This window comes from Lepisosteus platostomus, chromosome 12 (assembly GCF_059453375.1).
Source record: "Lepisosteus platostomus isolate fLepPlt1 chromosome 12, fLepPlt1.hap1, whole genome shotgun sequence".
Classification (NCBI taxonomy): domain Eukaryota; kingdom Metazoa; phylum Chordata; class Actinopteri; order Semionotiformes; family Lepisosteidae; genus Lepisosteus; species Lepisosteus platostomus.
In genome coordinates, this window is record NC_142622.1 from 2,118,010 (window position 1) to 2,139,971 (window position 21,962).

The 21,962-nt window shown below is 40.0% G+C and overlaps 1 protein-coding gene and 1 long non-coding RNA gene across 2 annotated transcripts in view; both read left to right on the forward strand.

Annotated features, from left to right (window-relative positions):
* The first annotated feature begins 17,649 nt into the window (after positions 1-17,649).
* On the forward strand, positions 17,650-19,306 carry twist1a (twist family bHLH transcription factor 1a). The gene is made up of 2 exons (XM_088600412.1): positions 17,650-18,342; positions 18,739-19,306. The coding sequence occupies exon 1, from the start codon at positions 17,815-17,817 to the stop codon at positions 18,316-18,318; it is 504 nt and encodes a 167-aa protein (XP_088456538.1). The 5' UTR covers positions 17,650-17,814; the 3' UTR covers positions 18,319-18,342; positions 18,739-19,306.
* A 1,317-nt stretch (positions 19,307-20,623) lies between these two features.
* The window catches only part of LOC148650842 (uncharacterized), a 39,971-nt gene continuing 38,632 nt past the window's right edge, over positions 20,624-21,962 (forward strand). Inside the window, exon 1 of the long non-coding RNA XR_015925578.1 lies at positions 20,624-21,173. This is a non-coding gene — a long non-coding RNA (uncharacterized LOC148650842). The remainder of the gene's footprint in view (positions 21,174-21,962) is intronic.

Genomic DNA, 21,962 nt, shown 5'->3' on the forward strand with positions numbered 1-21,962 from the left:
TCAGTTGTCACCTGGGTAATGGATATAATGTATTTTTACATGCTCTGTCTCATCAACTCCTCAGAGCCGTACACTAGAACAGCTGCTTATGAGGTACAGTTTTATCTGAAGCTAGAACACATTTTCAGGCATGGAAATTCACCTGAGTGTGAATAAAGAAATAAAATATTTGGTTTAGTTGCTTTTTTCCACCATTTAATATAATAATAAATCAGCTTGACAAAAAATATGGCTGGTTAGTTTTTTATCAGCTTTAATTAAGCATTAATTAAGCAAGACTAGGGAAAGAGAGCTGGTCAAACTTCATGCTTTTGTGAAATTTTAACACCCACTAACTCTTCTTAACTCTTGTTTCTGGCAACAACAGGAACTCGGTGGTTTTAATTTGTTATTTTATTAGTCACATGGCATGCACCATATACAATGGCATACACAAAAACTTTTATATGGCATGTTTATATGTTGTTTGTAAAAGTATTTATGAATCACACTGTCACGCAATCGTTTCCCCAGCGATATTGCAAATGACAAAAATTTACTCCATGAAAAAGAAAACAAGCCACATTAGTCAATTTTTTCCAATTATAAAATCTCATTCACTGTATCTGTTTGTCTATATTGTACATAAATGATAGTATTTTGGAATGTCAGAATAAAGGATATTTTCCTAAATACGGTGTATTCAGAGTATTGTACTATTAGCTGGACTAAATGTCCGTAAGGACTGGAAGCACACCTGATAAGAAGGGAACTGAGGGTGCTGTGGTGGAGAGCAGTGAAAACTAGGTTTGGAGATCAACTTCTGATGCAATTTGAAAACTGTGTAGAACCAATAGAATCTGTGTGATTTTCTTGTGCCCCTACCTGGTGGAAGTTTGGGTTATGGTGGAAGTCCAAGCAAAAATAGACTCATATAGAGCAAGGAATCTGAGCACTTGCAAGACAGAGTGGTCCTCCAGTGTGAGCCATGAATAGGTGTCAGCAAGAGAGCAAATTGAAGATGATCAGTTTCTGTATCTCTTCAAATATTTAAAATGCTGTGCAGTTATTAGACACCACATAACATTTTAAATGTTAATAAAGAAATGATCACCCCAGACCTAACTCCACTTACTTCACAGCTTTTCGTTGTCAGCTTTTAATCAATGCAAGAAAAGATTTAACTGTAGAAAACTGAAACACTAAGGTAAAGTTATCTTGTATGCCATTTGAAAAACACACTTTTTTTGTAAACCGGGACCAGAGCTGTTTTGTGTTTTATCTTTTATGTGAATGTCAGATTAATAAAATCACTATAGCAGCTGCAGTGCCTGTGATGAACCGATTTCAGTTCTAAGCTGGCAAAGGCTAACATAGCAGAACACTAACCAGAGCTTCAGGCATCAAAGACTTTCAGGTTTTAAAAGCTCGTTTTTACTGCCCAGTTCAGAAGTTTACTTTTCCGAGTTCCAGACAGGTTAAAAGAGAATGTCTGTTTTCATCTCACCCATTCTTTTCCTTACATCACATCCTTTCCCACTCACTTAGACTTGTGCTATCAAACAGAGATATGATGTCTGTCTTCCAGTTAAAACGCTGACATTTTGAAGACACTGATGTAATACCCACAATCACCAGAAAGTATTGCCTGCCTCATTTCCCTCTACTCGTTTTTTTTTGTGAATCCACCATTTTAAAGAGAATGGTCTTAACTTATAAGACGTTCTTATTCCAAATGCTCATTCCGGCTCCAGTTCAGATTTCATGTTTTTCATACCAAGAACACACCGAACTCCAAGTTCCCTGCGGGGAGTAAGGTTTAGGTCCTGCTGGAATCTTTGTGAGTAAAAAGCTCTGCAGCTTATCTTGAAGTGAAAGATCATAGTGATCTAATTCTCAAGCATATTCTTCCATAGTTTTGGAAACTCATGCTATAGAACTCTTTATGGATCTTATTTAGTTATACATTTGTATAGGAAACAGCAAAGCAGAATTTACACCCGCAAGATCTCACCATGAGTTGAATACGATTTGAAAGTCCTCCCTTATACTGCAGTTCACCAAAATACTTGTGTGTTTTTTTGTACAGAACAAATATCATAACAAACTGAGCCCACACCAATCTTAAAATAAGGCTGATAATGGTTTTACTGTCCTTGAACAGAGGATGTACACTAGCCTTAAGTCACCTGTCCAACTGGTCAAACTATATAAAATACAAAACCAAATAAAGAAACGAGGAGAACAAGCTGTTTTACTTAAGCAGGGCTGCTGAAGTTAAAGGAATATTGTTACCCAGAGCAGATCCTATGTACTATTAATGTAGGCCATGTTACCTGTAGAGGACTCATTGTCACAATGCATCTTTTATTAATTTCCTCAGCAGTGTCATAATGGAGGAACTAAGTAACCAAGACAATCAATGATCTGCTGTGATTGAAACAATCTGTAGTTTCAAACACCTTGGGTTTGAACGTTGAGTCTAATGTATTTCAGTGTGCCTAAACTAACTCAAGCTAGCTGCAGCAATGCTGAATTTAAAAACGCTTTGTATTTTAGTCCCCACCTGCCTGAGCACACATACTGTACCAAAATACACTACTGATGTTGGCTTCCACCAAAAACTATAAAAAACATATTAAAACATAAAACAATATTTTTCATAGCAAGTATAAAAAGTCATTTAATTTATTTATTTTGAAATGAAGAAAAAATCCACAGGATTTTGTTCACTCTGGAATTTCCCAGGAGTTACCATGATGTCCTGATTTTGAGACCCTAATTCCAAATATTTGTTGATAAATATTATTCTTATTATTCCTTTTGTTTTTCTGTTGCAGTGTGGTCTGCATTACTGTTACTACAAAACATTCCAAAACAGTCTACATCTATATGCGCTTTCTGGCACTATTTTCCATCTAAATAATGTCTAATTTGAAGAAAATAAAGGAAAATTAAAAGCAAAGCTGGGGAGATTATATAGCGCTTTCAAGAAGAGTCGTTTGGAAAATGCCTTTAATGACAAGAGAATACTATGATCAAGACATATTAAATAGACCCTAACGCAGTGGAACTAAAATTAGAAGCTGACTACACAAGCCAGGCCCGAAGAGTGGGATAGGGTTTCAGATTTATTGGAGTTTGGGGGAACATTACAGTCTGTCTCTGGAAAAATCAGCAAAAGGAAGTGGTTACAAAGAATTCAAAACTGTAAGCAACAGAAAACCAGCAAGGATTTCATGGAAGGGGCCTTTCAATTGTTATATCAATCCTGTAAGAACCCACACTCGTACTTTCCATCAGGTATTTTCATAACATCTGCATTTCACCGAAATACAGCAGCCATGAGCACACATTTCAACTGTGGTTTCTCATACCAAACTATTATATCTGAAGGACATTTTTGTCAACGTTGTTATATTTCTATCAATGTTTGTAAAAATTTTAGAATTATCGTTAGCCTTCAATTAGAGGGTACTCATTATACATTAGTGCTGAGCTCTGGCTTAGCCGGCATTCAATTGAAATACAAACAAGACTTTCTAAACTCATGTCTGTTTATTGTGTATAATTTCATAGTTCATGAATACAGAAATAACCTATCATATGTACCCAATAACATGCATAGATGCAATATCAGTTAAAATGGGATACAAGGGTCTCCCTTTCATTCATAATTCCAGATTTGGCAGTACACAGTCAAGCAGGGGAAATATATTTGCCAGAATCATGTCTTGTTTAAATAAGACATGTCAAATCCCTTCTTTATAGGGCTGACCTGTTTTACTGAGTTGGCCCTTTTAGCTGATATCAGATCTTTATTTGGCTTCTTCTAGCTTGGCTTTTTCTGTGCACAGAAAAATGTTCTTTTCAGTCAGGTATCGCTTCTTGTCACGTGTTGTTTGTAGCACAATTACAGCTGTACGCCTAAGTCGGAGAAGAAATCCGGCCACTACGATTTCTGAAAATGACACTGTTCTTTCTCGCATATTTCTCTTCAAGTGTACAGAAATAACGCACTCGTTACTTTGATTGTTAACTGAATAAACATAAAAAGAGAAAAGTGAGCTGTGATTCTTCTCACGTGTATTTGTAGCGTCTCTATACAGTAAAAGCTTCATGTTGTCACGATGCGTAGATCTGGACCCCGTGCAGACGGCAGAATCCGGAAGGGAGTGAAACAGACACAGCGAGGAGACAACGAGGAGCTGGGCAGGTTGACGAACAGTTTGCAGTTATAAGCTAGATACAGTAATGTGTAAAGTTTTTTTTAAAACTTTACAATTTCATAACTTTTGTCACACCTTTGGGGCATTTCTGGAGAAAGTGAGCTCAGGAGTACTCACACTGATACGGTGCTGCTTCAGGAGACAGCGCTCTTTGACAAACATTGATGGTGGCCTGAGAGAGGGAAAACACCACCTCCAGTTACCGTACCACAGTGCAGGGCTACTGGGAGAAACAGTGGGCTCGTTGTGACGATTATTCAGCAAGATAATTTCTGTCCTGAATTTCACTTTACGATGCATTTCTTCAATTAAAGTTTAAACCCACTGTGTCTTGAATTGACAGTATTTTTTTGGTCAGAATATAACTTCAAGCTCCATTCAGCTTTATGTTTTGAATAAGGGAAGACTCAGCTCTATAAAGCAATGGGTGATTCGCATATTGTCAGCAGTATTCTTATTTAATATGTTATTGTTTCAGCTATTTTGTTGTTTTGCTTTTTCACAAAAAATGTTCATATTCCTCTCAATCACATACTGTAACACCTCTTAGAGAGCTTAATACGGCTTAACAGAAAATCTTTGACAGATATCCAATATCTTTATCAAAAGCCAAAGTATATTATAGTATATACAGAACAATCAGTGTGCCAGTTTTTTTCTGGACTGTTGTAAAATTTTAGAAAGACATTACAAAGCATTACTAAGCCCCCATAGAAGCATTTAGTATGGTGAATCATGGAACGACTGCAGTAAAACGCGGTAAAGTACAGTGAACCAGGGAAAATTCTATGCTATACAGATGTCTGCTGAACTTAACGGTGATGATTGATAGATGCCAGAACACAAATTAGATGTGTGGTCCAGAGATGGATTAGGAACTACACATGACCAACCTCAGTGACATCTATGGCCTCTTGATGCGTAAATCTTGTACTGTACTGTGTGCTTTGCTTCGATTAAGTCTGTGGTTTGACCTGTGGGGCAGCTCGCAGGTTTCACCTCTTGACGGTGACACACAGTTGCTGGGGGTGGGACTGGTCAGACAGGACTTGAGTCTTGAGTCTTGAGGGCTGTGTCTATCATCCAATCGGCACTGGGCCTCCCATGTTTCACCACAGAGCTCGCAGTGTGTCCGAAGACATGTCTGCGTTTCCTCGTTCTCCCCGCGTGGGGACAGGGGCTGTCCCTGTGAGCTGAGGTGGAAAGACACAAGCGGCAATATCTTCGGACTGGGGTGTATAATAAAAATACAACAGGACATTCTTAGCTGAAAAACGAAAGGCTGCCATCAAGGCCTCGTTTTATAATGTAGTAGTTTGCCAGTGTTGGGCAGGTTGAAGAGTTGACTGAATCTGGGTCTTCATTATGAACTCTACTGCATGGCATAAATCAAATAATAAATGTGAACAAAATGAAAAATGTGATTTTTACTGTATCTTGATTTTTAGTACAGTGTGCTTTTCACATACACATATTCAGATATTGAATTCCAAAGAAACACTTATGCAATTTTTGGAGTGTCTGTAGCACAAGTAACTTGCAATTGTTTTCTTCTTTAATTCCAGCTACAAAAACATTTAGCAGGCTACTGTACGTGCGTCACTTCGAATACCTAGTTTCAAAACTGCGGTACTTAACTGAGAGGCATTAGAGTGGCAATAAATGCTATAATTTCTCTTGCATTTTTTAATGCTTCTCAGTATATATGAACTGCAGTGTCGTATTAAGGTATTCCTACTTGTAAATATTTACATGTAAATAGTTCTGTAATAGATGTCGTGATAGTCATTCAAGCGACATGTTGTTTTGTTTCTTTAGTTTTTGCTTCTTGTTTCAAATTGTTTCCATGAACCTCCTCAGCCTCCGATGACCACGTATTCATTAGCTCCAGTGTCACTCTCCAGCTGCAGTGTCTCACAATTGCCATGGCAACCCCTGGAATGCAAGCATCATGTTTCTCCTACAGCAAAGGAAAACAGACGAAAGAAAAGACATGGCTACCAACCAGGGGCTGATCAATACTCTTTTCAATGATCACTGCAGAGGGACCCTGCTGCCCATCCATTTTCTTACTGCTTTGTCCAGTACAGAGCTGCAGGGGAGCTGGAGCCCAGCCCAGCAAGCAACAGGTGCAAGGCAGGGTACACCCTGGATGATGACCAGTCAACCACAGGGCACACACAGACCACAGACATAAACACACACACTCACACTCCAGGACCAATTTTCCCAGAGGACCATTAACCCACGATTATGGTTTTGGACGGTGGAAAGAAACTGGAGCACCCATAGGAAGCACCCAATGCAAACATAGAGAGAACATACAAACTCCACACAGACAGCACCCCAGGAATTAAACCCAAGGCCCCATTGCTGCAATGTAGCAATGTTAACCACTGCTGCCCTGAAAGAATTTTAGCAAATGTTGAGACTTTTCTTTTTGAATGATTTGCAGGAGCCTTAATATACCCTAAAAATGAGACACGATTTAGTTTTTTTTTTAATTTTCAAATATCAAAAAGTATGATTGAGCACTCAAGAAGGAAAAAAATATTTTTCAACGGATATTACAGACTGCAGTATGACAACAGAATAATATATTTCCAACAATATGTTTATTGCAGGAGAAGGTTCTAGATCTAGGTTCTAGAAACACTAGATCTTTATTGAATCTATATTGCAACCAAACTAAGAGCTTATCCTCTACTGTCTTAATTCCCTCTGGAAAGAGGAAAGACTGTAACAGAGCACATCTCTTACTCCACCAACATAATGACCATATGAAAAAGAATGTGCTTGTTGATATGGTAGACATAATTGTATAAATCACAAATATATCACCATTACTCATCAGGAAACCTCAAATGACATGACCCTTACAGTCATGCTGTTGCCTGAACTCATAGTTTGCCATTTGAAGCTTGCTTGCACACATTCTTCTAGAAAATTAATTTAGGTTTTGTTCCTAATTTATTACATTAAAATTACAGACAGTCTACTACAAATCTAGTCATTGGCTTAACTGGTTACAGTCCTGAGTGTCCAGAATGGTGACCAGTGCACCAGTCTGGTGTTCTATGAAAGGAATTGGAGCTGCCTACAGAACACCACTGTAAATCCTTTGATAGACATGAAGCAAATACATCTAAAACCTAAACTTTCGTAATTCATATCATTCTTTTATTTGATTCAACTGATTATAAAATAACAGTTATATATAATATGTATGCCTATCCCAATTCTAATAACTTAAGATGAAGTAACAAAAACCTGTTGTGATTTATAAAGCATAGGTGCACATAAAAGTCACACTCCCTATTCGCACTGCCTGAAAATCAGCCAACAGCTCTCAAGATCGCTGCCGAGAGGCTCTTAACCTTGTTATTTGTCATGCTTCCATGTGTATCATGTCTCACAAATAACCAAACCACAAGAGTCTCTAATGGGCCTTTGGGGGAGTTACATGACATTGGCAGAAAGAATGTGTAAATCTTCACTGTTATTGAAATTGTGTAGCGATTCTGGCACTACTTCTACAACAAGCTCTGTAATGGATAAAAAAGCATAATATATGATCCCGTGAGGCTTAAGATGTTAGAGTGCATAACAGATTAAGATTTTAATTCCCGGTGCTGCAGAAAGATACATGTGTCAACTAGGATTAAATTAACATTTAACAGCTAAAAGACACAGTATCACAGAAAATCCAAACAGCAATGCTACTGCTATCATATTAATCGCTTTAACTTTTTGACCAGGTTAGATACAGGGTCAGAATCTTTAGTATACTTTGTAATCTGAACCAAAGTAAATACTGGACGTGTTTAGATGGTGACTAAAGCCACATTTCAACTTTCTGTTTCTCTGGACTAGAGTAATCCCTGCAATACCTTCAGGTCAATACATTATTTTACGTCATTATAAGAGTGACACTAAATTGTAAAACCAACAGCCGAAGCAGTCATAGTTTTTGTTGCAGAAATCTCACCTGCCTTTCCTCTGTGTCACATTAACATACAGTACTACCTTAATCATAGGATTCATCGTAACCTCCCACGAAAAATGGTTTAAAAAGTCAAATTCATCAAATCATACTGATGCAAATATTTTGTACACAAAGGTTGCCTTCACAAATACTTGCCTTATGATTTACAGTAGTATCTGAACTTCTTTCCTGCAAGAACCCCAAACACACAGTTCACTGGTAGGCTAGCTCAATGTATTCACTTCAGTACTGGTGTTTAAATGCATTGGCATGGCTTTGTGCATGTCTGCTATGAATGTTATCATCAAGCTTCATGGAAATGGGCTTTATTTTTCAGACATTTACACAAAAGAATGACTGCAGGCAAGAGCTGGGTCATATGTTTGTGTCCTGTGCTTTTTGATGAATCATGCAGTAAGACATTTAACTAGAGATTCAATTACAGGTTTCTACAATATGCTGTAAGTATGTAATAACAAGAAATGTTGCTGCAGGTGTTAATATTCATGGATGGATCACAGATTAATCTTCATTTTTGGTCTGCTCAAATCCGTTTCACAATATTCCAAAATAGTGTTAATCTGCGTACATCACTTGTATAAAACACACATGGGAGAGTGATGGCTGATGACTTTCTCCTAATAATACTCAGAAACCACAGCTTAGACCTACCCTAGGCATATAGTTTAATACTAAATTGGATCTGAATTATAGAAAACTTGTAGAACTTTCTAAAGACCTTCCTGGGTGTCCCATACAGAATGGAAACGTGTTAGCTCTCCAGGGAACTGAGAAATATTTGCACTTATTTGCAAAATAAAGCTGACTCAAATAGTAACTGTTGGGGAATGTTCTATGTGGTCCCCTACATTGCTTCCTTGAGATAATAGAGGTCCCTTTATTTAGCTCCCATTGCACCAGGATACTGAGTAAACACTTCGGGGTGACCCTTTGTAAAGCAGCTCCCCTCTTCAGAACATCATTAAAAGCTTGCATGCACTTGTAAGCGAATCGGTACCAAGGAGCTCATCCTCTTTAACACAATTCAGCCAAAATGCCTTCACAGAGATCTTGACTACTTCTGAAGAACTGGAAATAAGTTCGCTTGAAGTCGAATTAAAAAAAAATATTTAAAAACAGCAGGCAGGACCCGTGGTGGAGCTTTGCCAACAAGGAACTAACTCCATGGCTTTGACGGGATTTAACAAGTGAGAAACTCTCCTATTGATATCCACGCGCGCTGAAGTGTTGGCTGTCAGCTCTCATCAGCGTTAAGACGCGGTAGATCGTTGGTCTTTTTCAACGATTTCTTAATCCCGTTATCTCCTCCGTTATAAATACTAATGGCCTAACTGATAATATTTCATTGTATTTTGCCAGCCTTGCTGCTCTCAAGCCAGGCACTCGAGATTCATGCACATGCTTCCATCAGCATTCCCTACGGATCTCGGAGAAATGGAAGGAGCGTTCCTGGATACTCCCGTTATGGACTTCGTAACGGACGTCAACTTTCTGGACTTGCCTCTGCAGTCGCCCGGGCAGCCCAAACCGACCTCGGCCACGTCTTTACACGCCGCGGAGCTGCGAGGGCTTTATGGCGATATCGCTTCCGTTCGTGACATTGGGGAAGGGCCGGTTCCTTTCGCTGGAAAGGTGTGTCTGGGCTCTCTGGGGATGGAGATGTCGCCTGAGTACGACGTCGGCCCATTAACGGGCCGATCGAAAAGGAAACGCGTGATCACCACATCCCAGCGCCAGGCCGCCAACATCAGGGAGAGAAAAAGGATGTTCAGCCTAAACGAGGCCTTTGATGAACTGCGGAAGAAGGTGCCCACCTTTGCCTACGAGAAGAGACTCTCCAGAATCGAAACCCTTCGGCTAGCTATTGTGTACATCTCCTTTATGACAGACCTCCTGAAGGAGAACGAAAGAGAGACCGAAAGCTGATCATGAAAAAACGGCGGATGGCTTTGAATGACGGAAACAATGTGAATTAAGTTATGTTCATGTCCTTTAGGACATCCTCTTCAAAGATTTGCTATTTTTTTATTACAGACATACGAATATTAGATATATGTCCGCATACATATCATCATAATAAAAAGAACATTGTATACATGTCGTGGGCATTGCGACCCACACGATGCACGCTATTGCTGAATGTTTCATTTTTCGATTAATACATTTTTAATTTGTTGAATATTGAATCAGCGCGTGAAGCTGACGGCTATTAAAAGGCTCCGAATTTAAGCCAGGCAATTGTATTTTAAATAATGGGGGAGGACAGTGCCTACTGTAGTGTGATCCAGTATTGTGGATTTACAAATCTGCAAAAAGTCATGTAAAATGAATACGTCTGTGATTATGCAATAAATTCTTCTTTTGCTTAATCTGAGTCATACCAAAGGTGGTTTGGTGGCTCATGGTTTTAGTAGTGCTGCGTGAATACATTAAAGTTAACCACAGGCATAAAATAATGAAGGCGCGGAATTATGCTGTGTGTTTATAGTGGGAGTGTTTTTCGTGATATCCTGGCTGGGGTTTAGTTGGAGTATTATGGAGACGTGATAATAATTCGTTTTTTTTTTTACTTCGCAGAGAGAAATTGGGATAAAGCACCCGTGTTTAGATATATCTAGATTTCTAGCTTATTCGGTTGTACTGTACGTCAAATGTTTTGAAGCAAATAAAGGTCAAGAGAGGTTGGCTCCCACATAATTTATAATTAATTCCAATTGTTTTCTAATACATTAGTATCAAACACACAGCTTTGTTCTTCAAATCAGTGTTTAGACTGCAGTAGCAAGGTTATTATTTCCCAGAACAACTCAGCTCAATCGATAGTTTCCTTTTTTGAAGCGAGAGATCTCTGCTACATTTTCCAAACTACAGGTCCGCTTTTTAAAAACATTATGCTCCATTAGTCCAGGCTGTTTTGAGAACCGCCCATGTTATTGTCATGGGCTTCATCTTGTCATCAGCGCGCCTCATTTGAGGTTTGTGAAAGGTTTGATATGGCCCGGCATTGGAGGATGATTCCTGAGAGATGAGGACAAGGGAACATCCCTAGAGAGCTAAATTGGGAAGAATCCTGATTTTTAAAGTAAGGTTGTACCGTGAAATGGCCAGTATAGAAGTACTGAAGAGACTACCGGCGTTTATTTAACAGGATTAATTGAAGGGATCACAATTGTTTCAACTGTGGTGTTGCCGCGGACAGAAAAAAAATAGTTTACAGTATAAAAATAAAAGATTTTTGTAATGAATTGGAGAGCAAATTCTCCACACATTCTTGCGTAAAAACGACGTTTTGTCACATTTATCACATATGTACATTTACATTTTCTATAGAAGCAGAAGGAAAATGTTTTTGTATGTACCCACACCAACCCGTACTATGGTACACATCTACACTTCACACACTGTTCCTGGGAAATTAAACACTTACTATTGTGAATTTGAAAGAGTAGTTGGAGACCTTTATCAGTGCTTTAGTCTGGTTTCAATGAGCAGACAGTTATCTAGTAAGAAGAGTCAAGATATTAACTTGAAGGGCATCAGAGAAATGAACACGACAGGGTGTTGTTCAGCTGTAGTCATACCACACTTCTCTGTGGTTTTTGAAAGACTGGCTTGTAAGACATACTCGGGCATCCAGCTACCGAAAGACGGACACCTTTGAGCAAGGATTTTCAATTACGGTACCAAATTACTCTGTATCTGTGGTCTTTTACGTTTAAGCTCCATTATTTAATTAAACATTTCATTTAAAATACATTTAATGTAATCAGACCTTCTGCGATTTTTTATTCTGAACTATTTAGAGATTGTAAGGTACTTGCAGAATTTCGAAAGTCACTTAAAATCTTCTGCTTTGCAGAAAACTGGAACAAAAATAAACATCAATAAAAGAAAGGTACTGTAGCTCGCTCGGAACAGGAACCGACAGCTCTGGGGTTAATATAACCAGAATGAAAGAGGGTTATAAAGGACTGGATGAGAACCTCGATCGATTAGCTGAAAGAAACGAACGACACGAGCCGAATTAACTATTTTTTTCGTTTTGAATACAATTGCCAGTTTTACAAAGAGCACGTCAAATAATATTCATGAGCTTGAACGATACACGTCTTTCTGGGCCAGACAGTGAGAAGGAATTGTTACAGCTCCTACCACCTGCGATCTAAAACTGTTATACTGTATTTGCCTTGATAGCTGAAAATTAAATTCTCATGCGGTTGTAATTCACTCGAAGCGCTTGTCTGGATATCTGACGCGTGGTACTTTGCGATTTGTGCAAGGTTTTGAAATGTTTCCTTTAACAATTAACATTTTAAAGGATGTTTATTTTAACTTGGAAATAAATCATGGTCCACGCCGTGATTTCCAAAAGCTGTGCAGCTACATTTTGTAACAAGACATCTCTAAATGTTCCATGCTGTTAGTTTTTGTTTTCCACGTAAATAATTCCATACCTCATAGGAAAACAACATGAGTAGATGTCTCAGACGTGGAATGTCTAATTAGTTTAGCGAAATACTAAACTGCGGTTTAAAGGTTGGACAGTGTTTCATCTAGGCAGCCAAAGCAGGAGACAAAATGAAAGTCTTGGTACTGTAAATGGTAAAGGGGTTTTCTGTATTTTCCTTCTAAACAATATCACTTAGGTTTACGAGAAATGCGGGAAAGAGCGCACAGAAAGGCTGTCATAGAATATTACGGAACATATCTAGAAATCTCGGTTCGGATTTTGGAGAATTCGGAGTAGCAGTGCCAATTTAATGTACAAGTTATTTCAACGTGAATGACTTGATGTGATTGTAGTTTACGCGGTTAGCTCACTAGTTTTCTGAAAGAGAACTAGAGGGATAGATAGCCTTATTAGACCTTACTAGCTCTCCCCGTATTGACTGTTTGCATAACACAGCGCGGGCCTGATCTGCTGTCCGATCCGATATTTCATCAAAATAGCGACGTTGTATCTTGTTCCCCCACTGATTTTCTGTGAATGTGGTACAGACACCAGACCTCTGCGGCAGACGAGGGTGTGGGACTCAGGGCCTGTTGATGGCCTGCAGCCTTGGCACGTGTTGCCTTGCTCCGTTTTGTGCTTAGTGTTCTACCTCGCAGTTTTAGTATCAATGTCAGTCCAAGGTGATGCAGGTACTGTCATTATACATGTCACTCCCCTGCATTAAGACACGTCCCCCACCAACACTAGCTCCACCCTGCACACACACCGCGAACACTTTGTCTTACACAGTCACAATTAAAAACAAGGCAAGTCTCGTCAAGGACTGTATCTCATTAACACACGCTTAGAAGGGTGTCCATTAGAAGCGAACATCCTGTAACAGGGCTCAGTGCAGTAAGCATTTCACTGTAGTGGCGCAGAGCAGAGCTACCGCTGGACGGTTTCATCTGGAAGGAGTCAGAAAAGAGGTAAACAACCGTCTTCAAAAGCAGACGCAGAGGGTTTGTGTTGGGCGCATAAAGGAGTCACATAGAGCACCAGTTTCTGCAGACGTCCGATATCAATTTTCTTAATACTTTAAGGCTGCTTAAAAAGTTTGTTTTTTTTTCAACAAAGGACATAAGGTTATTCCTATCAGTATTCTTAAACTAAGAGAATACGTTAAAGCCGCAACTCGTTTACGTGTTTCGGGTAACAAGGGCACCGAGCATAAACATCGCCACTGGTTTCGATCGGTTCTTCTGAATCGTCACAGAACGTTCTGCTGTGTCTCCGCCGGGACCGTCTGGGCCAGGAACACAACTGGCCCCCCATTCCGCCCCAGTAGTACGAACTACCTCTACAGATGGCTCTCTGTGCGCCGAGCTCGGCTTGGCGGCCATGGCAACCGCTAAACTAGGGCCTATAAACACGAAATACCCTTGTACTGGTATGCTGGAGTTCGCTCAGACTTGCTAAAATAACGAGAACGCTCGTGAGGATGATTTTAATGTCATGATCATTTTTTAAGGTTGTTTTATTGCAGTTAATGGCAGTTGAAATCAGTAGAGAGTGAATAACAAAATTCTCTTCAATTCCACCCCCTGCTGAAAAAAGTGCCACTACTCCACTTTGACATAAAATGTTACTTACAGCATATTTCAAGTCTATCTTTTGTACACTTCTGTTCTTTTAGAGCATAAAGTATATCTTGTGTTTTGTGATGTCACAAATACTCTGCAAGTATGAACAAATTATTTAGTTGGGGGCACACACTTAAAAACTCACAGATCCTCAACTCATTACGCTAATGCAACTGTTGACAACTAATTCTGACCTAAATTCAGCATGACCACATGCATGCAGGCCTAAAATAAATCATATTTTAAAATAAGAGCTAATTGGGTGCATTTGTTTCAAACTGGTTCTGCAGTCAGTGAGGCAGCCACTGCCTTCGTCTGTATTAGGACTTTAAACTGACAGTGTGTCCTACAGTGTATTTCAATCACTGCTTTTCTCTGCCGTTAGGGTTCCCCACCTTTGACTCGAGTGTGATGTTGAGCTTCCTGTATAGAGATTCATTTTCAAAGACTTCATTTTAAAAAAGAAAAGAAAAACATAATTTACATTAAGGCAGTTTTGATTTCACATGTAGGAAACGGTGGCTGGGTACAAATAAATCAAACTAAATTTAAATGAGTTCAAGAGCAGCATCACTCTTGTACTCTCGTACAGAATGTGTCTGTTTCCCACACGGTGTTATGCAATACTGAAGAAGGCTGTAATCATTTCTGTCTCTTGTGTGCTTTGGTTACTTGCGGAATTTGGTCTGTAAGGAGCTTTTCTGGAAGGTGAATCAGATTATGAAAAAAAAACGTTTTGGCAAAAATCTTAAGTAGTATTTTTACCACAAAGGAAATAGCAGTAGGGTTTCATTTTGAGAATTATAGAAAAAAAAATGAAGAAAATAAAAACACATTTTGGCTGTGAAAATTTCCTCAGGTGTGTTAAAGTGCTGCATGCCTGCTTTGAGAGATTTTTGTCAGCATTTGGTATCTATTGCAATAATATTTTTCATCGAGGTTTTAAAATAAATGGCTGAGTCGAAATGTTGATCTTTTTACCGAAACGCTCTTTCTTTGTTCATGAGCGGATTCCTCTCTACATGCAAAACAGCACTTCCGCAGCTCGACTTGAAAGTCTGTCAGGCCAGCTTTGAGCAAATTGAGGTTTTTATCAGTTGTGAAAGTTCTGTCAGAAAGTGCCCTTTCACTTTTCCTCTGCTCTGACAGATACGTGGGAAATCGCGCCCTCCCGTGGTCGGCAATGATGCCTGCAAGCCACTTCCTTCCCCTTTGCTCCTCTTTCCTTTAACCCCGTTCTGTTCAGGAAGTGTGCAGTATGACAACACACGCTAATCACTTCAAGTAGTTCAGAAGATAGATGCACACAAGCACTACTGGAACTCGTACTTCATTTCAGGGAATAACCTCAGTTTCTCCTAGCTCTTGCGGAGGAGGACTACGGTAGTTAAGTGTAAGGATGAAGACTCATTTCAATTGGCGAGCTCCACATCCGTCAGCTGAGTCGGTTTCTCAGTCGGTCGGTCGGTTGGTTGAACTGCTGAGTGGCAGGACGCTCAGAGAGCTGTCGTTCAAAGCTCAGCCAAATGTGGGTTTATACAGAGACGGACAACCTCAAACAGAGGTCATACGAGGTCACAGGGGCGATGCCCTGCCTCGCTAGGACCTACTCTGACCTTTTCTGTACGGAGCTATCGACGTTGTCCCCCCCCCCTTGAAATTTACCTTTCAAGCGCTTTCGTGGCACCTACAGTTTCGTATTTGGCGGGACTGCAAGCAGAAGCCCACAGCCCCGGTGTGCAATTTCTGGGGTAACAGCCGTGGAGATGAATGGTTTGCCCATCAGGCGGTTTCACACTGCATCCGTTGACATTAAAGCGTTTTATGTGTTAGCTGTGGGTGCCTGCTCTCGTGTGTCTCGCCAGGTAGTGTTGGCGGTGCGCTGCGGCCTCTCGTTGTGAGTCTGAGCAGCCGCCGCCGGTCTGCCCGCCGCTGTGCCCAGCCCTGACAGGGAGAAACCCGGCTCACCGGGCTTGGGAGAGACGCTACACCTATCCCCCCCCCAGAATCGTGGTATAACCTCCGCACACCCCCGCTTCGTTTTGGTGGACAGGTTTTTATTACTCACACTAGCACCTCTCTGAGCGACTCACTCGGAACTAATAAATGAAAATAAATGTTGCGGTCACCTAGTGTCGAGGTGGAAGAACTTTGCAGGTCCCCTACTGACAACAGAAATAACCTACTGAAATAACCTCTTTCAATAATAATAAAACAAATAAAAGTGCTTTATCAGCAATTCAGCAATAAAGAACAATATTTTTCTTCTTTCATTGTTGGCAACTGCTTCATCTTCAAAGGCTCAAGGGTGTCGTTTTACTTGTATCCACATCATTCTCATTTTGCGCCTGTGTGATTCTTCTCCTTCTGTGCTGTCTGTTGTAAATAATATAATAACTGTAAATATTATCTTTTGTCAACACAGTCTACAGAGGTCCAAATGTGTCCTTACAGCTAGTAACAGAAAATGCGGGTGGATATTGCATTCGCCCTATTCCCTTTTAATCACAGGAAGGCCAGTGACACGGGAGGAGATAGAAAGCACAGCTGCTAATTAAATTGACGATCCAGCACCAAACAACTGATTTCAGTCTCGATTACCAGCTCTGGATTCAGTCTGTTAATTCGAAAGAAGGCCGAAACGGGAGTCTATTGAAATAACCTGAACACAAATTAAATAGCATTTGTGATTTCCATGAATAATGACGTTTATTACACCTAGAGTGACATTTCGTTTGACAATATTAGCTAGTAGACCATTACATTTTGCTTGGGTGTATCTATTGTTTGTATTTATACAGACCTTTGAAAGAACATGCTATGTCATTACTAGAATTCAGTATAATTAGTCATACCTTTCGCACTTTATATTGTGGTATTTGGATCTATTTATGTTTACGAAACCCCTGCGCCGGTGATAACATCATCTTACCACGACCCATTTGGCCTGCTTGGCTGCATAAATACGTGGGGCCGGCATCCAGGCTCCTGAGATATCCGTTGATTTATGTTTGCAGCAGCAATATTTCTGACTATAATCGTACTGTGGAATCGTAACAACTGGTAAATATATCAGTCTTTTGCTATTTGCTCCGCGCCGAAGCCGGAGAACAGCTTCAGCGCCGCCTGCGCGTCACTCCAGGTGAAATTAAGCACGGAAAGCGCGTGTGAAATGTACCTTTTATAGGTCCCCCCTTTCACTGGCATTTTTGACCAGGCTGCTACGCTACTCTGAAAGGGCTGCATCTTGAAAAACGGAAACTTTTTTGATGGTTCCTTGGACACCTCCGTCCTTCTTAGTCACGTCATTTGCTTTCTTGACCAATCGCATCATTCTCCAAACACTTAGCGCCGTCCAGGCTATAAGAACTCCCAAAGTTTCCAAGAAGCCAGAAACACCTCCGTGGCTAGGACGCCAGAGTACGGATATTTTAACTGACTTTATATAACAAGGGACTGAGGTCTTCAGTTTTAAATTAATGAAATAAAGAAGCGCGATCTTGTGTCTTTTCTAAGTGGAAGCTGATGTTTGAAGAAATGATGCAAGAGGAATCCGGCTCCCCTGTGTCTCCAGTGGACAGTCTAAGCAACAGTGAAGAAGAGCTCGACAGGCAGCAGAAAAGATGTGGGAGGAAAAGGAGATCGAGCAGGAAAAATGGGGAGGATTCAGATAGCCCTACCCCTGGGAAAAGAGGAAAGAAATCCAGCAGCAGCAGCCCGCAGTCTTTCGAGGAACTTCAGACCCAGCGAGTCATGGCTAATGTGCGCGAACGCCAGCGAACGCAGTCTCTCAACGAAGCCTTTGCTGCCTTGAGGAAGATCATTCCTACCCTTCCTTCAGACAAACTGAGCAAAATTCAGACCCTCAAACTGGCTGCCAGGTACATCGATTTCCTCTATCAAGTACTACAGAGCGATGAACTGGACTCCAAAATGGCAAGTTGTAGTTATGTGGCTCATGAGAGACTAAGCTATGCCTTTTCAGTTTGGAGAATGGAGGGCGCCTGGTCCATGTCTGCATCTCACTAGCGTCTGTGAAACTAGGCTAACATGGTATGCCTCTTTTCCTCAAACATATCGTAACTTTTGTAACATTACATTTGTAACTTTTATAGATGACAGAAGCAACAGACCTTGAGTTTTTAACTCATTTGGTCGCCTTGGTTTAATTGCTTGTACGCTGGCGAAGTGCCTTTTTTTTCTCCCATTATTTTTAATTGATCGAAACAGAATGTATTTTTATGATGACGATCGTCAGTATTGAAAGAGTTTTGTTCTAATGTAATAACGGTTTTTTTTTTCTTTCTCGGTGACTGCCAGCTAGTTTCCATTTTAAGGTTTCCCTGCGTTAAATGTCGCTACATGTTAACATTGCACGGGCCACAAAAACAAATTTGGTCACGCGTGGATCTCTGTCAAATTGTCTCTGACTTATTTTGTTCTTTGCAGGTGACAACTGGTGTCCACTTACCCACCCGTGATGGGGACTCTCGAGTCTGAAGCTGGATATGTACAAAGCTGCGTTTTTTGGGGGGAAATACGAAAATCTTCCAACCCAAGAGGGCAGGGCGGGGAGCACGTAGAGACAGCGAGGCGACGGACACCGACCAAGCACACGTGCGACTTCACGGTCACAAACTCGACATTCTGATCTGTGTTTGAAACATTTCTGTCTGACGATGAATGTTGGAAATTTATTTCATTATGCATGCCTTTTGACCAGCTGTGCCTGTGTTCTATGAAGGGGGTGAAAAAACAAAGGATAAAAAGCATCGAAACTTTTCATTGCTAGGCTGTCGATGAAAACTGTCCTATAATATAGTCTGACACCTGGCTCATACCTGTGCAAACCTTTTTAAGGTTTTTTTTTTCCTGAAATACATTTATTTATTTATTGATGACCCATGTTATAATGCAGAATAGATCCGGTGTCTAAATGCATTCTTATTTTTATGATTGTTTTGTAAATATCTTTGTATATTTTTCTGCAATAAAATAAATATGATTTTTAACAGTACGTTCTGGTCACCTTTAACTTATCGAGCACAGCGCAGAGTTAGAGGTAATCAATTAGGTGATAAAGACTATCCTGGGACGCAGAAACACAGAAACGTGGGCAAACTTAAATAAGCAGCGGTGACAGACAGATGATCGCTTCATCTTGATAACGTGACGCGAATCAGTCTTGGGGCTGCAGTCCTCTATTCACATCGAGGACAGGAATCTTACACGCGTAGGTCAGAGAAATACATTCGATGGACTTTGGGAATTATTTAGGAAAATATAAATTGGTAAACCTCAGCAGCCGTTCCGTGAATCGTATGTCAGAACCTAGGCAGTTTCTCTGTCGGAAGTTCACACGGGTATCTGTACATAGAACTAGGGGCAGGATGGTTAAAGGCTTTTTTTTTTAGATTAAGGCATTCTTGTCCTAACTCCACACATATTGGAATGTATTCATTTTACATGAAAATAGTCATGTATATCTGCCTGTTTTTAGCCTCAACAGAAACAGTTTAGCGCACATTGAACAAAATAATTACTAGTACGGATACATGTTGATATCCAATTCTCTGAAGTTTTGCATGTACAGTATGAAAAAGATCTAAGTCTTTATGAGATGTAACTTGACTTTAAAATTTAGTCTGGCGTATCATATCTTCGCTTTAGGAGCATATTCTGATATATATATATATTTCGACTTTGATTTTTGGCAAAACATGAGCTGTTAACGGTGACCTCATTCGAATGTTTTGTATTTGTAAAATCTTTATTTTTTTAAATAGCGAAATGCATTTAGTTTAGTGATGTGCAAGACGGAGAAAACAATGGCTTACACTTTGATATATAACAATGCCAGTATTGTAAAATAACAACCAATCTCGAAAAATTGGTTATCCGTGGTGCCACTGGAGATCAGATCTCGGCCCTGCAGTTTTCGGGATGTTTGCACGCCTTTCTGTGCCTTGAACTGAACCCATGGGCGCTGGTATTAGGTTTTATGTTTGTGCTGCCAGTCGCTGTCTTTGACACTTTATAATACATAAAAGACTAGTAAGACATTTCCGCGTTCATTTAAAAAAGGGGGTATTTAAATGGGATCAAATGGTTAAAAGCAAAATTTTTTTAAATCCGATTTTATTTATCTGGCCTAATACCCCGCGCTAATTTAAAAACGAGATGAAAGCCAAATAACCAAAAAATAATAATCCGGCCCCAAACTGTGAGTTACAAATTACCTACGCTTGCTTGTTGCTACTGTGATTTTGACTAGAAAGATATTTTTTTTTTGTTCAAAAGGAAAGAGCGCATTAAGTTAAATGATTGAAATGGCAATTTATTTAGTATGCATTCCTTGTCCCGTCCGTACGAAACTAACACATTCAATAATAAATACTCCTTTATGTTTTGACGCGGTTTTTACCCTGGAAGTTCATACTGCTGAGGTCCCAGCTACAGCACGTTCAAAAGTAATACTGTGGAAGTATTAGTTTGTAGCGCAACAGTTACTTTCACTCTGTCCGTGGAAGCATGACTAAGGCAGATTAATTTTCTCCCGTTAAGCACAACCTCTTTGCTTTCACGTTGAAGGGAAACGAGCAAGGAGGCGATTCTGACGGTTAAGAGTTTCAAAGGAGGAAATATTATCATTTAGCCGTTATTAATACTACAGTCATCGCCACCGTCATCATCTTCACCACTGCTGTTGTTAGCTTGTTGGATTAGATGAGCACTCTCGGTGTGTTTTCTTCTTCTTACTTGGGGTGGTTGGCCTGGCTCAGCACTGTTGTTCTTCAGGCCAAAAGTATCAAATTCTTCACTGACAGACGATTTTGATCCAGCGGTTCCCAGGCTTGCTTCAGAGACACGTACAGAGCAAATAGGTAAGTTTGTCATTTTAACGAGACAAAACAAATAAGTGTCTATTAATATCTTTCCACCACCAGTGAAAGAAACCGCTCTTCTGCTCTGCTGCTAAACAAATACGCCAGAATTACTGTATGTGAGTCATAGCACCAGGATTATGAATTGTGTAATATAAAGCATTATATAAAAAAATAAAAATGAACGAATTTAACCAAATAATAAATCGAGTTTAAAATCTAATGGGGTTTTAATGACAATTTTTATAGCGCGCTTGAAGTAAGTTCTGGCCATGCAGTCATCGGTAGAATGACTTTAAAGTGCGCTTTGGGTTTTTAGTTTCGTAATATTTTGGTTTGTGCTCAGCAACAAACACTGCCGGAGAGAAGAAAGCTCTTGTTTCTCGCGCGGCGTGGTCTGGAAAAGTATTTTAGAATTCTCCGAGCTTAAACTTCTTGCAAATCAAAGCACGTGTCCGTTTGAAGAAGGTGTGTAATTGGGGTTTAAGGCATGTTCGGAATTCCCAGATGTCCATAAAATAGAAACAGCATTTGGCAGGTCACTTGAAGGTGGAGCAGGTTAAAATCACTTGCACAAAAGTTCTTTTTACGGCTCCAACAGTCAGCCATTTATACGCGTCTGACTTGGTAAAAAATAGAGGAAAGCACAGAACAAGCTGGGAGAAAAATTAAAAATATGAACGCACACTTTGGGAGTTTTTTTTTCTTCTCGTTTTATGTAGCAAACAGGCCCTTTGAATTAGTAACCCCTATATGGCCCACCTTACAGTAAGTGGAATCTCTGTTTTA

What these genes read in the sequence shown, in the direction of transcription:
- twist1a (XM_088600412.1), top strand. Translation starts at nt 17,815, where the DNA reads ATGTTTGAAGAAATGATGCAAGAGGAATCCGGCTCCCCTGTGTCTCCA.